The 12197-nt window shown below is 61.3% G+C and overlaps 1 protein-coding gene across 2 annotated transcripts; it reads right to left on the bottom strand.

Annotated features, from left to right (window-relative positions):
* Positions 1–5729: 5729 nt before the first annotated feature.
* Positions 5730–12022, bottom strand: RBPMS (RNA binding protein, mRNA processing factor). 2 transcript variants are annotated; one of them, XM_035323698.1, is made up of 9 exons: positions 11877–12022; positions 9394–9471; positions 9261–9299; positions 9094–9156; positions 8497–8647; positions 8251–8381; positions 7768–7837; positions 7483–7586; positions 5730–7183 (listed from the first exon to the last, which is right to left on the bottom strand). In XM_035323698.1, the coding sequence occupies exons 1-7, from the start codon at positions 11937–11939 to the stop codon at positions 7775–7777; spliced, it is 588 nt and encodes a 195-aa protein (XP_035179589.1). In that variant the 5' UTR covers positions 11940–12022; the 3' UTR covers positions 5730–7183; positions 7483–7586; positions 7768–7774. The 2 variants fall into 2 exon arrangements, with proteins under 2 accessions (XP_035179589.1, XP_035179590.1); XM_035323699.1 differs by lacking the exon at positions 11877–12022 and adding an exon at positions 10986–11718.
* Positions 12023–12197: the final 175 nt, after the last annotated feature.

Genomic DNA, 12197 nt, shown 5'->3' with positions numbered 1-12197 from the left:
GGAAAACCACCTTAAATGAAACTCCCTGTGGCTGCCTGATGTTCGTTGCCATACAGACTGCCTAACGTGGAATGTGGCCAAATTACGTCCTCTTGATAACGTATTTTGATGTACTGAACCGGAGTCAGTCAATGCTGATATTGTTTTTGCGGCGCTGCAGCAGAGGGGCTGTTCCTCGGCCCTTCTGGGGTTAGGATCAAAGATAAACTAGGTGAGCCTGAGAGCCCGCCAGCAGCAGATTGCTGCCGCGCGCACATGAGCTCTTCTCTTGCCCGACCTATCAGGGATTGAAGCAGCGGCCGCCCGATCTGGACACAGGAGCAGATGAAGAATAAGGCTTTGTTGCTGGAGCACCAAACAAGTGACGTCTGCTTGGGAAAGTGCAGGAGGAGAAATAAACTTCTGTAAGTGTAGCATTGATCCTTCTGTATAATACACCTGGTTTTAACGAGGGCTCTTTTGAGAAACAGACAATGCTTCGAGCATTACACGTGGCAGTCCCGTGTAAAGAGCTGCTGAACACCAGTAGGAGGTTTCTTTCTATTTTTATGTATATAAATACTTACATAAAAGCATCATGCTGGCTTTGAAACTGTTTTTCTATCCTGTATCTTCCAGGTCGGCACAAACAATTCCTCTTGGAGCCTTTTACTTTTCTGTTAAAGCTCTGCTATAAAGCACCCGTGGCACACTTGCAAAACTGTTCTCTCCTGTCATTTCACTCAAAGACAAAGGTTCCCTTCCGTCTGCTGCACTTTGAGCAGTCGCTTTTTTGGTGGTGGTGCTTAGACAAAAGCAGAGCTCAGAGCTCTGCATCGCCAGCCATACCTTTTGGGGTTTTAAGGGGGTACCTTCCCATCACCTCACGTAGCATGAACCCCCAAGCTTGCAAGGCAGACTGTAAGGCAGGCTATCTGCTTTGTTTCTCTGCTGAAGCGATTAAGGTAGGAAGGAGACTAAAGAATATGTCTGGCTACTTTCAAAGAGGAAAATTACATTAGGTCAAAAAATAAGAGAGCAGCAAAGGAAGATTAACTACCAGCTCTGTGCGCTGTGGTGGCGTTGTCAGGCTCCAGTGTTCAGAGGAACAAAATGGTCCAGCTGGTGTCCGGTTGGAAGGACTGGGCTGGGAAGCTTTGTCTTACTGGTGGAAGTCATCTCCTCTGCACTAGCAGAGAGGGCAAAACAAAACAGATTTTGCAGCTTGTGAGGGTACAGTCACACGGCTTGAAAGTAGCTGAAAGGGTACCCACATTGGCTCCTTTGAGGCAGCACAGTCATGAAGAAAACAAGCCCAGAAGATAAGAACGAGCTCCTCTCTTCTGCGTGGGTTTGAGGAGCTGGATTTTGTTTCTCTATCTGCTCCCAGTGGTCCTTATGGTTATTGTTTTTGTCTTTTTTTTTTCCCCCGAGACCTGTTGAAAATCAAACAACTTAAAAACATCTCAGAGGGAATCAACGGGAGCCTGCTGAAAGCTTTTAGTAGCACTCCATCCTGCTTCAGTCTCTTCGTGGCACAATGTCTTTTTTTTTTTTTTTTTTAATTTTGCTGAAGTTTAGTGTAAGAGCTCAGAGCTGCTAAAACCTTAAACTTCCTTTATCTTCCTCCAGGGTGTTCTCAGCTATTCTGTGCCTGGCGAGATGGTTCTCACAGTGGCCAAAACCATCATGCCCTCAGCTTGCTTTCTTTGGCAAAATCTTTACTCCCTCTGTCTGGCAGCACGAAGGGCTGCTGAGAGGCATCGCGCTCTCTCTCAAAGACCATGGGCCTCTTCCTCCGTTTTTCTTTGCCTACCCTGGCCATGTCTGCTGCTGACCAGTGAGGTGAGGGGACCTGGGCTGCCCTCAGCAGCAGGGAGAGGCCCCGTTATTGCATGCATTGCAGGAAGGCTCCTCGGCAAGTCACTGAGATGAGTTTTTGCACAGTCTGTCCCTGCCAGGTGAGGACTTCCCTCTGCTGCTCTCCCGAGGCTCCTCGGGTGATGTCCAGGGGGGACATCGTTCCCACAGCTCCTGGACTTGGTGTGTCAGTCCTGTTAGGTGAGCTTTTTTCTAACCCTCTGGAGAGATGGAGGCACTGGTGAGCAGTTCTGGCACACAGCATCCTTCTTCCTCTGTCCCTCTTAAGGTTCATCTTAAATCCTGGCTGGCTTTAGCCCTAATTAAGCTGCCATGCCACTGTTTTTCGGTGCCTCGTGCAGAGCCGACGTATGCATGGGATGCCGCGTGGGCTCCATCCTCCACGAGCCTGCCACACAGCATCCAGTGTGCGTGTCACTTCAGGAGCCCAGAGGCCCGAGGAGCTCCGCACAGGCGCTGTCCAAGCGGGCCACGAGCTGCCTGCACCGATGGGACGCGGCCTCGGCCGGGGGCAGCTGAACGTGCTGTGTGTCCGCGCTGCCGCTGAAGGACTTCTCCACGCAGGGTGCTGGCCAAGCTGCTGCCTGACCTTGTGCGGGTTGGCCAGGCACAGAGAGGCGTTCAGCCTCCCCTCCGTGATGCTGATGGACATATGGACAGGGCCCCGGGGGAGAGAGAGCTGTCTCTCAGTGGCAGGAGCTCTCTGAGGTATGTCACTGCTGTCTGCCTTGTCCTTTTGCTCACACCGCGGCATCCTCAGCCTGTGGCTGCGAGGGAGCTGAGGGGAAGGAGGTGTTTCACCCTCTGCGCAGACAGCTGAGAGCAGAAGTGGGTCAGAAGAGGCGTGAGCTGAACCCGTAAGTGTGCGTGAGCGAGGCTCCAGGTTAGGTGCATGCTGGATGCGTGCCTGCTCCTCGTCACCCCCAAAGTAAAAGCACTGTAAGGGTTTTTTTTCCGAGGTACAAGGTAGATAGCCCAGTGGTGTCACAGCTCTGAGCACGGATGTGTACCTGCTCCTCTCCTGAAAGCTGACTAGCTGAGGAGCTGTTCCTCCTCCTCCTCCTTCTCCATCGCGGTGATCGTTCTGGAAGGGGCTGGAAAACAGCAGGGCTTTGCATGGTCGAATGAGAAAACTGACATAAGGCGGTGTGTACCGGAGCTAATCTATAATTCATCGTGATCATTCCAGGCTTTTAGAGAGTGGGGCAGAGGGAGGCAGCGGAGCCCTGAGGAGCGCCGTAAAGCCCCGGCACGCGGCCGTAGCCAGCGAGCGCTGTCACTTCGATGAGCATGGGCAGGCGGTGCCGGGCCACCGGGGAGAGCCGGGCTCCCGCTACCTGCTGACGAGGGGGGATGGCGAGCTGCAGATGGCTAGAAGCAGCCCCGGCGTTGACATCTCATTATTTCCAGCTTTCTTGCTTGCTTTCCGGTCGCTGCTAATGCACCAGGCCCGAATTCCTGCGTGCGTTGCTGCCTCGGGGACCCCTGGAGGCTGCTTTGTCTGGGAAGGCGTGCCCGGGGGCTGGGCGCTTCCTTGGCTGGTTTAGATGGGCAAGGTGAGCGGCCGATAGCTGCCACTGGGAGAGGGGTCAGCCCCTAATCAGCCTTCCTGGCTGCATCCCAGCACGAGGGCAGCTTCCACCTTGGGTAGCTGCACCTGCACCAGTTTGGGTGTCCCCTTGCCTTGTTCAGGAGCAATGTGGGGGCACTGGGGAGGGTCTGGTTTGGGGTGTTGGACTGGGGAGTACAGCCTGGTGGAGGGGAGAGAGGGGACGAAGGTGGCCTGTCCGCCCCTGTGAGTCTGAGCCCCCTTACAGCTCGCTCTAAGAGCGGCTCTCCTGGCTTCTCGCTGGCCCCATCCCCGCAGCTGTGGTGTGCCGGCGTGTGCGTTGGGCCAGCATAAAACAGCCCCGACTGAAAACTGCGGTTGGGAGCCACGTGTTGGGCCCCGCCAGCCTCGTGGGTTGGCGTTGTGCAGAGCAGGGGAAAAGGTTGGTGAGGGCAGGAGGCTGTTCTTCCATTAAGTTAATTCTTTGACTCTACCTGCACTTCTGGGCTCACGTCCAAGGCCTGAAGTACTTGCGCGATTTCCTCCTGCCTCCATCGGTTATGTTGTCTTCTCTATTCCCTCCCGAGCTAGTTATTAATTATGGAGACCGCGGAGATGAAGGCCAGGCTTTGCTAATGGTTGGCTTACCCGTGTTTCAGAGGCAGCATTTCAGGGCTCTGCTAATGGCATCTCTCAGCTTCGCTTTCTACCCTCCACCGTCACCTTGGGTGGCATGGCGTGCCCCTGCCTGCATCCCTCCCACGGGGGAGGCCTCTTTGTAGCCGCCTGCCTGGCCAGACCCCGGTGCCATCTCATCTTTCCTCTTCCAGCCCTGTTTTTTTCCTTCCCCCCTCTCCCGAGCAGCACCGGCCCCGTCTGCCCTTTGCTCCCCGTGCCCCTGGTGCTGGGTTGCGTCTCTCCGGTTTGGGATCCTGCTGGCCCTGTCCCTGCCTCGGGAAGGAGCCGCTCACATCCCCCCTGCCCCGGCCCAGCCTTGCTGTAGGGGCTGGGGAGGGGAGGACGTGGGAAAAGCAGAAACAACGAGGGCACCTCTGCTGCTTTTGGTGTTTCCAGCTCTGCCTGTTCGTGCCCCCAGGACTCGCCTGGTACTGGGTGCCAGCGTTGGCCCGGGACTCCCCGGCCCTGTTTTGCAACCGTCTGGTGTCAGCCAGCGGCGGGGCCTTCCCGACAGCCACGGGAGAGGAATGTGTCCCCGGCCGCATGGGGAAAGGTCAGCGCGGGCAAAGGGGACGCTCGCCGCTCCTGCCCTGCGTCGGTGAGGGCAGTGCGGGCCAGCACAGCGCCCAGCGCGTCTTGGCGTGGAGGAAACAAGCGGGCCGAGAGGGGACGCGTTTCCAGCTTCCTCTCGCAGGGCAGATGTCGCCCAGTCCGGCAGGAGGCGAGTGCCGGCAGCGGGTTTTGTCACTTCCTTCGCTGGAGGATGCTTGGTGTTGAACCCGCTCCCGAAAGCGTCTGCGTTTCTGGCTGACGCGGTGCCGAGGACGGCGGTGTCAGCCAGCTACCGCGGCGCTGCATAGCCGCCTGGCTGAGCAGCGTGTTCGCGCCGCTCTCGCAGCCTGCCGCTGCCTTCCCCTCCTTCCCGGCCCTGCCAGCAAACCTCCGAAGGTGGCTGGGAGAGAAAGCTGTGTCTCGCAGCGGCCGCGGGAGCATTAGGAGGATTAGCATCCGACACTAAGGGCTAAACTCTGCCGCTCCGCCCTGCCAGCCGGGCGTTTCGAGTGACACCGTGCCTCTTCCTTCCACCCGGAGCAGTTCACAGCGTGTGCTCGTGCCCTTTAACCGTGATTCTCGCGCCTGGAGTGCTGTGGTAGGAGTGCAGCCGGCTGGCGGGGGCTCCTCGGGAAGCTGGTCGCATTTATCGGGGCAGAGGAAGGAGGAGGAATTTATAGGTTGGGCCAACGGGCCGGTTTTAGAAAACTCTCCACATGTTAAAAAATAATAATCTGGCCCGTTGTCTCTAGGTTACATTTGCCTCTTCTGCAGCTGAGCTCATGGAAAATCGCAGCTTAGCTTCTGCGCGCGGTGCCAAGACGAGGAGGTTTAAAAACTAACTGATAACATCTTTGTAAACTTGGAGTCGTTTCTTAAAGCCTGCTGCTCCTTCTGGCCGGGGCCTTGGAGCTTTCCTGGAGATCGAAGCGAGCCAGGCGGCCAGCCTTTGCCCTGCAGAATCGCTGTGGCGGTCAGGAGCGTCGCTGTCAGCACCCCGAGGACACCCGCAGACTGCTGGTGCCGGCGTCTTGTTGGGGTCCGCGTCCCCGCTCCCCACCAGGTACACAGCACGCCACGCTCTGCGCGTAACTTATCATAATCACTGGCTTTATTTTTAAAAAAATTACAATAGAAAAGTACCTTTAAACGTATTTCCAAAAGCGGAGTAGACAACGTTGGAAGCTCCTTTCCTCTCTTCTCCCCAGAACAAATACAGGAGACGGTTTGCTACAAGAGTTACCAGTCCCTCACCGGGGACCGCGGGCGCCGTTCCTCGCGGAGCCGCCGGGGTCTCGAGTCCCTGCTGTCAGCCCCAGTGCTCGCAGACAGCCCCAGCAGCACAGTTTCCCATTTCCCCCCCGTCTCGCCCCCACCCCGGACGGCTCCAGCAGCCGAATTCCCAGCCATGGTGTTGCAGCCCACCCACGAAAACAGAGGAAGGAGGAAGAGAGGCTGCGAATCCCGCTCGGGGAGCAGGCGGTCGGAGGAGACGGGCTTTGCGCCTCCTTTTGCAAGAAACCGAAATCTGGTGGAGTTCTTGTTTTGTTTTGCTTTGCTCCTTCTTATCCAAATTCCTGCTGGAGCAAGGAGGAGGAGAGACCAGCACGCCAAGCAGTCTCGTTGCTGGCTGGCTCGCCATCCCGCGCCCTGCCTCCCTTCTTCGCTCTGCTCCTGCACGGACACATGGACGCTGAAGGCCTGGGGCAGCCCGGCGCCGTGGCACAAGGGCAGGCACGTGCAGTCAGCTGGGGGAACGGAGAGTTTGGTGTCTCCTACAGCAGTTTACGGTGTCCGTAACAACTTCAAGCAGCCGTGGCAGGAGGAGGAGGCAAATTCTCACCTTGCTACGCACGTGGGCTCTCTCTGCCCGTCCCTGATGCGAGCATTGTACCGTGCCGGAGCTTTGCACAGCGAGCTAGTAACGTAGCCCTAAGGTAAAAAACCGCCGTAAGGAAGTTCTGATTGTCCTGCCCCGTGGTGTTTGGTACGGCTGGGAAGAAAACCCTAATACTGTCAGTGCACACGGAGGCCGCGCTGACGCAGCCGGAGCACGCCGATCCCCGGCGGGCCGTGCCAGGGCAGCACCAGCCCCGCCGCCTCGAGCCACGCGCCCCGGCCTCTGCACGGACCACAGAGTCACGCCTTCGCCGTGCCGCTGGCGGCGGGGGGCACGCTCCGAAGGACGCCGAGTCGGAAGTCGAGCACAGAAGCCGTGGTCCAACCCAGTGTGATTTTCCTGTTCGGAAGCTTTGGTACAAAAATACTTGCTCTCTCGCTTTCCTTTTGTAGTCTGCTTTCCTATGGTTGTTTGAAAATACTTCTCAAACGCTACAGCACTGCCTGTCAAACCATGCTTTCAGAAATAACACGCTCTTTCTTACAAATATACAGTGTAGAAGAGGGAAATATTATTACTAGGTATGCTTTTCGCTTTCTTCTGGGAGAGCAGATGTGTGATAGAGGCTGTGGGAAAGTCTTGGAGGAATCCAAACTTGTGCGAGGTTTTTTTTTTTGTGTGTGTGTTTTTTTCTTTTTTCAAGCCTGTAACAACAGAGAGGCAGAGGGGTTACAAAAGCAGCTGGGCTCAGGAGGCGAAGCTGCGAGGCGCTATCTAGGGGGCGAGGGGTGGCCGCTGGGGAGGGCGGAGTTACATCGAGTTTTTGCGCCTGGGAGGAATTCAGCCAGTGTTGATCCAAGGCAGGAAGCCGGAATGGCAGCGAGGGGAGATTACGGGGGTGATTTAAAGCCGAGAGGCATTCCTGGGCTGTCCAAACTCCTGCCCCGGATGAAGACAATAAGCGCGGGAAGGGCCCCCCCGAGCCGAGCGCCGCGTCCCTTACCAGCACACTGCGGTTTTGTGGCGAGCGCGCGCCCAGCAGCCGCGGCGGCAGGCTCCGTTCATACCCACAAGACTGACTGTCGGCCACCATCACACACCTGAGACCTGCGGGAGGGCACGGTGGGGCTCAGCGGCGCCACGGGGATGGGTCCCAGGCACGTGCACGTTGGCACGCCTTTTCGGGCGAGCCGAGTGGATTTGGGCTCCCTGGGTCTCGCCGGCATGGGTTGGGGATGCACCGAGAGGAGCGAGGTGGCACCGGGGGACGCGGGGCGGTGGCACTCACATGGCATTCAGCAGAACTGACGGGACTTCCAGCCCTGAGAACCAGCCTCGGAGGGAGGGAGCCAGCGCATCTGCAAGGCACGTGGGGCGAGGGCTGAGCGGGCGGCGTGGTACCGCGCTCCTGGGAGCCTCCCCCCCCGCCCCGAGCCCGCCTGGGGAGGAAAGGCCGTGCCTAACGGGAGCGTGGCCGTGCCCGGGGGACGGCCAGGAGCGACGCCGCTGCCTCTGGCTCCTCGCGAGGAGCGCAGGTGCTGCCTGTCAGCGCTGCCTTGACAAGGGAAGTATGTAGCTGCAATAATATTTACCGCCGCTCTTCCTCCCGGCAGCTGGCGCTTGGTCCCAGCCGCTCAGAGCCCCCGGCACTGCTCCCCCGTGCCCTTCCTCAGGGCCCTGCCCGTGCCGGGGAGCTGCGGGGTGGCGGCGGGTGGGTTTGGGGTGCCGCGAGCCGGGCAGCGTGAGCGGTGCCGGGGTCGCGCCGCGTTACCTGGGCATGCAGCGAAGCGGGGTAGGTGAAAGCAGGAGGAGGTAGAGCGGGCGCTAACTCCGCCGGGTACAGGGGGTAGGGCCCCCAGACTTCAGGGCTACTGGGGTAAAGTGCAGGCACTGTGAGCTCGTCTGCAAGAGAAGAAGAAGGAGAGTTAATCCCTCGCCCTCCCCCAAAAGCAACAGGGAGGCGGGGAGCAGGCGCAAGCGGTGGGGCCGGCACTGCCCCGAGCCGTCGCGCACTTACAGGGCTCTCTGGCGATGAACTGAGGTACGGCGTTGGGGAGGGGGGTGCTGGGGTTGGGGGTGCCCACCAGCTTGCTCTTGGCCATCTTGGTGTTGGCCTTGGCGAACTCCAGCCGCAGCGTCTGGGGGATCTCGGGGTCAAAGCGGATGCCCTGCGGGAGGGGAGAAGGCAACAGGGGGTCGGCGGGCACTGGGCGAGCGCCGGGGGACCCCAAACCCCAGCGGGGACGGGTGCCGGTGGCATCGGCGCTGGCTGCTCACCGGGGGGCCAGGCGTCCCACGCTCCCCCCTCTCCCCCTCATCCCCACGGAAAGAGCCCTCTGGGGGAAAAAAACAAAACAAAACCACCATTCCCAGCATCCCCGCAGGCCGCCGGGGCTGCCGTGACCTCATGCGCTTGGCAGCGAGCGCCGCGCGGCCCCGCGGCTCGCATTCCTGCGGCGTCCTCGGGATCAGCACCATATTAGGCAGTCGGCGTCCCGCTCGGCCACGCTCCGCTCCGGGGGGACCCAGCGCGAGGACGGGGAGCAGCCGGCCTTCCCCTGGAGCCCCCCCAGCCCCGCAGGCGGCCCCGCGGGACGCGGCCCCCGGCACTCACGTTCAGCGCGTTCTTGGCAGCCTCGGCCTCCGAGCGGCTGTCGAAGCTGACGAACCCCACGGGCTGCGGGGAGAGGAGGCGAAGGGGTGAGGGGTGCCCCCGGCCCTCCTTTTTTTCACAGGGATCCCCCCCACCCGAGCTGTGGGGCGCACCCCGCCGCCTCCTACCTGCTTCGAGGTGAGCTTTATGAGCGAGCCCTCGTAGCCCTGCGAGAGAAAAGAAAAGCGCCCGTCGCACCGGCCTCGCGCCGGCCTCCCGCGCCCGCCAGGCTGCCCCTCGCCGCCCCGTGTCCTGCGGTACCTTGAAGGGCCTGAAGAGCAGGTAGAGCTCCCGGGGCTTGATGTCCAGGGGCAGGCCGCTGACGAAGAGCGTCCTCACCTGCAAGAGCAGAGCCTCAGCCAACCCCGAGACTGCCGAGGCCGCCCGAGAGGAGGCCTCCGGCCCACGCTGAGCCCCGAGTGACCGGGGCCGTGCTTGCGGGGAAGGGGAAAAATCCTCGCCACGAGGGTCACGGGCTTTAATCTTAAAGTCTGATTCCCCCTTGTGCTGGGGCACGCAGCGAGGGAGGGCTGTCCGTCCGCCCGTCCCCTCCCGGCAGAGCGGTCCCGAGGCCTCGCCTGTATTTTGTGCGCGCGTGAAGTGCGCGGCCTCAGGAGAGAGCACCCGCCGCCAATTCGCTGCCTTCCTGAAATCCAAACCCGCCCGAGCCTGACTTTCCGGATAATTTAGCCCCATGGCTGCGCAGCAGATAGGAGAGATAAAGGCCCCGGAAAAAAAAAAAAAAATAAAGAAAAGAAAAAACTCTGAAATTAGGCCTCACAAAGACGCGGCTTCTCCGCGGTAATGACTTGTTTTCTTTGAAAGTTCAAACGCGGGTCGGCCAAGTCTCGAGCCGCAGAATTGCAGCGCGGCGCTCGCCGCGGATGGAGAAAAGCACGGATTATGGGGAAGGAAAAGAAAAAAAAAGCACCAAAAAAAAAAAAGCCTTTTCGGCTTTCCAGCCCTGAAAGGAGGGCACGGTCGGAGGCCTGTGGGGGAGGCCGGGGTGGGAGGGAGGACGCGGCATCCCCGGAACCGTGGGGCAGAAGGAGAGGCTGCGTGGGAAGCTGCTCCCCTGCCCTCCCGGGGAGCAGGAGCCGCTCCTCAGGAGCCTGTGCAGGGCCTCGGGGCAGAGGCAGCCTGGAGGCCTCGGCCTCCATCCTTGGCCGGTGGCGCTCCCGGGGCCGCATAGGTGCCTTGAGAGCAGCCGGGGCGGGAGGTGGCAAAATCCCTTCCCAAGGGGACTGCGGTGACTCGCACAGGAAACCCGTCGGTGGCCACGGGGACTTGGAGTCCCCGTTGAGCCTGTGGGGAGGCTCCTGCAGCCCAAGCAGGACAGACGAGGCATTTTGCCCCGATCCCGCTGCACCAACATCTTGTCAGCGTCTCCACGGTGCAGCGTTTCTCCATCAGCACCACCTGTAATCCGGGTCAGGAACAGCGACACCGGCACCCCACTCCGCGGGCACGTGGTGGCCGATGTCCCCCACCTCCGGGCTGCAGGACCACCTGAAGCCCCTTCTGCTCCTCCTGCTGCACCCCACGGCCCCCGGACAGGCCGGGGCCACCACTGTGCTCCCGCTTTGTCCCCTCCAGGCCGTTGGTGTCCCGCAGAAGGTTTTCTCCTGGTTGCTGCTCCTCGCCCCAGGAAGCCATCGCCAACCTCAACTCCAGCACACCTCTCCCCACCTCTGCATCCTTGCCATCACCCCGTGCTTCTCCCAACACCCCGGCCAAGCCTTCGAGGGGCACCAGAGGGAACCTGGTGGGCACCGCACGCATGCATGGGGTGGATTTTATCACGCAAGCAGCAACCCGGAGGCGGACGGGCGACATGCACGGCCAGCGCTCACCTCCCGAAGGACGGCAGCAGCGAGGGCTGCGCTCGCCATCCTCATCTGCCCCCCAGGACACCGGGTGCCCCGCGCGATGTCCGGCGCGGTCACGGTCCCCTGCCCCTGTGCAAACCTCCTCCGGTAAACTTTAACAGGAAGGGGAACGGCGGGGAGAGGCAGGAGGAGCCGGGTGACTCATTCACCAGGCATTTAATCACCTACTTCAACCCCGGCCGCCTCGCAGCCCGGCTCGCTTTAATTTTCTACCAGCGGATTAGCTGCTTGGCTGCCCGCCGCCGCGGGGGGACCTCCGCCATGCCGGACCCTCGCCCATGGGGCTGACCCATGGCTCGCCCACGTGCCCGGGTGCTGTCCCCATGCTGGTTTGGTGCCTCGTGAGTGCTCGCAGCGGGGCAGCGATGGGCGAGGAGTTGGCTCTGGGAAGTGTCCCACCGTGGCCGTCCTCCGTGTCCCCACTTCCCACCCTGGCTGTCCCCAGCCGGTGTCGAGCTGGCGAGGGCTGGGGACGAGGGCCGCGAGCGGGGTGCGCGGAGCTGCCGTGCTACCAAATAAGGCCTCCGCCCGTGCCTGCGCATGCCGCTCTGCTCCGAGGATGCTCGGGGCGTCCCGTGGGGTGCTGCGTCCCAGCATCCTGGTGTCCCAATGATGTCCCACTGTCCCGGCGTCCCAGCATCATCCCATACCACCCCTGCTCGTGGCTCACCGGGCTGTGGGGTGCCCGTGCCCTGACCCGGCAGCGGGTGACGGGTGGGATGTGCCGCCCGCTCCTTTTCCTTCTGCCCCCCTCTCCCCCCGCTCAAGGTCACGGCCCCCACGGGACCCCCACGGGACCCCCACGAACCCCCCAGCCCCCTCCCCTCCCGGCCCCAAGCCCCCCGGTGCCGCTACCTCCTCCTCGGGCAGGCCGGGCTCGCCGGAGCCGCCCTCCCGCTCTCCGGGGCCGCCGCTCATGGTGCTGGGGCCGCCGCTCCGGCACCCGCCCGCGGCACCTCCGCGCTGCGAGCGGCCGGCGGGCAGCGGGCGGCGGGGAGGGACCGGGGAGGGACCGGGGGGACGGGGAGGGACCGGGGTGGGAGGGGACGCGGGGCGGGGCGTGGGGCGGGAGGACAAAGGGCTGGGGTTTGGGCGGAGGGGGTGTGTTGGGGGAGTGGGGTTGGGGAGGTGGGAGGCAAGGTTGGGGACATGGGACACAAGTTCGGGGACATGGGG

Source organism: Oxyura jamaicensis, chromosome 4 (genome assembly GCF_011077185.1).
Source record: "Oxyura jamaicensis isolate SHBP4307 breed ruddy duck chromosome 4, BPBGC_Ojam_1.0, whole genome shotgun sequence".
NCBI classification, from domain to species: Eukaryota; Metazoa; Chordata; class Aves; order Anseriformes; family Anatidae; genus Oxyura; species Oxyura jamaicensis.
Note: the sequence above shows the minus strand (reverse complement) of the source record. Positions and strands in the feature narration are given on the sequence as shown.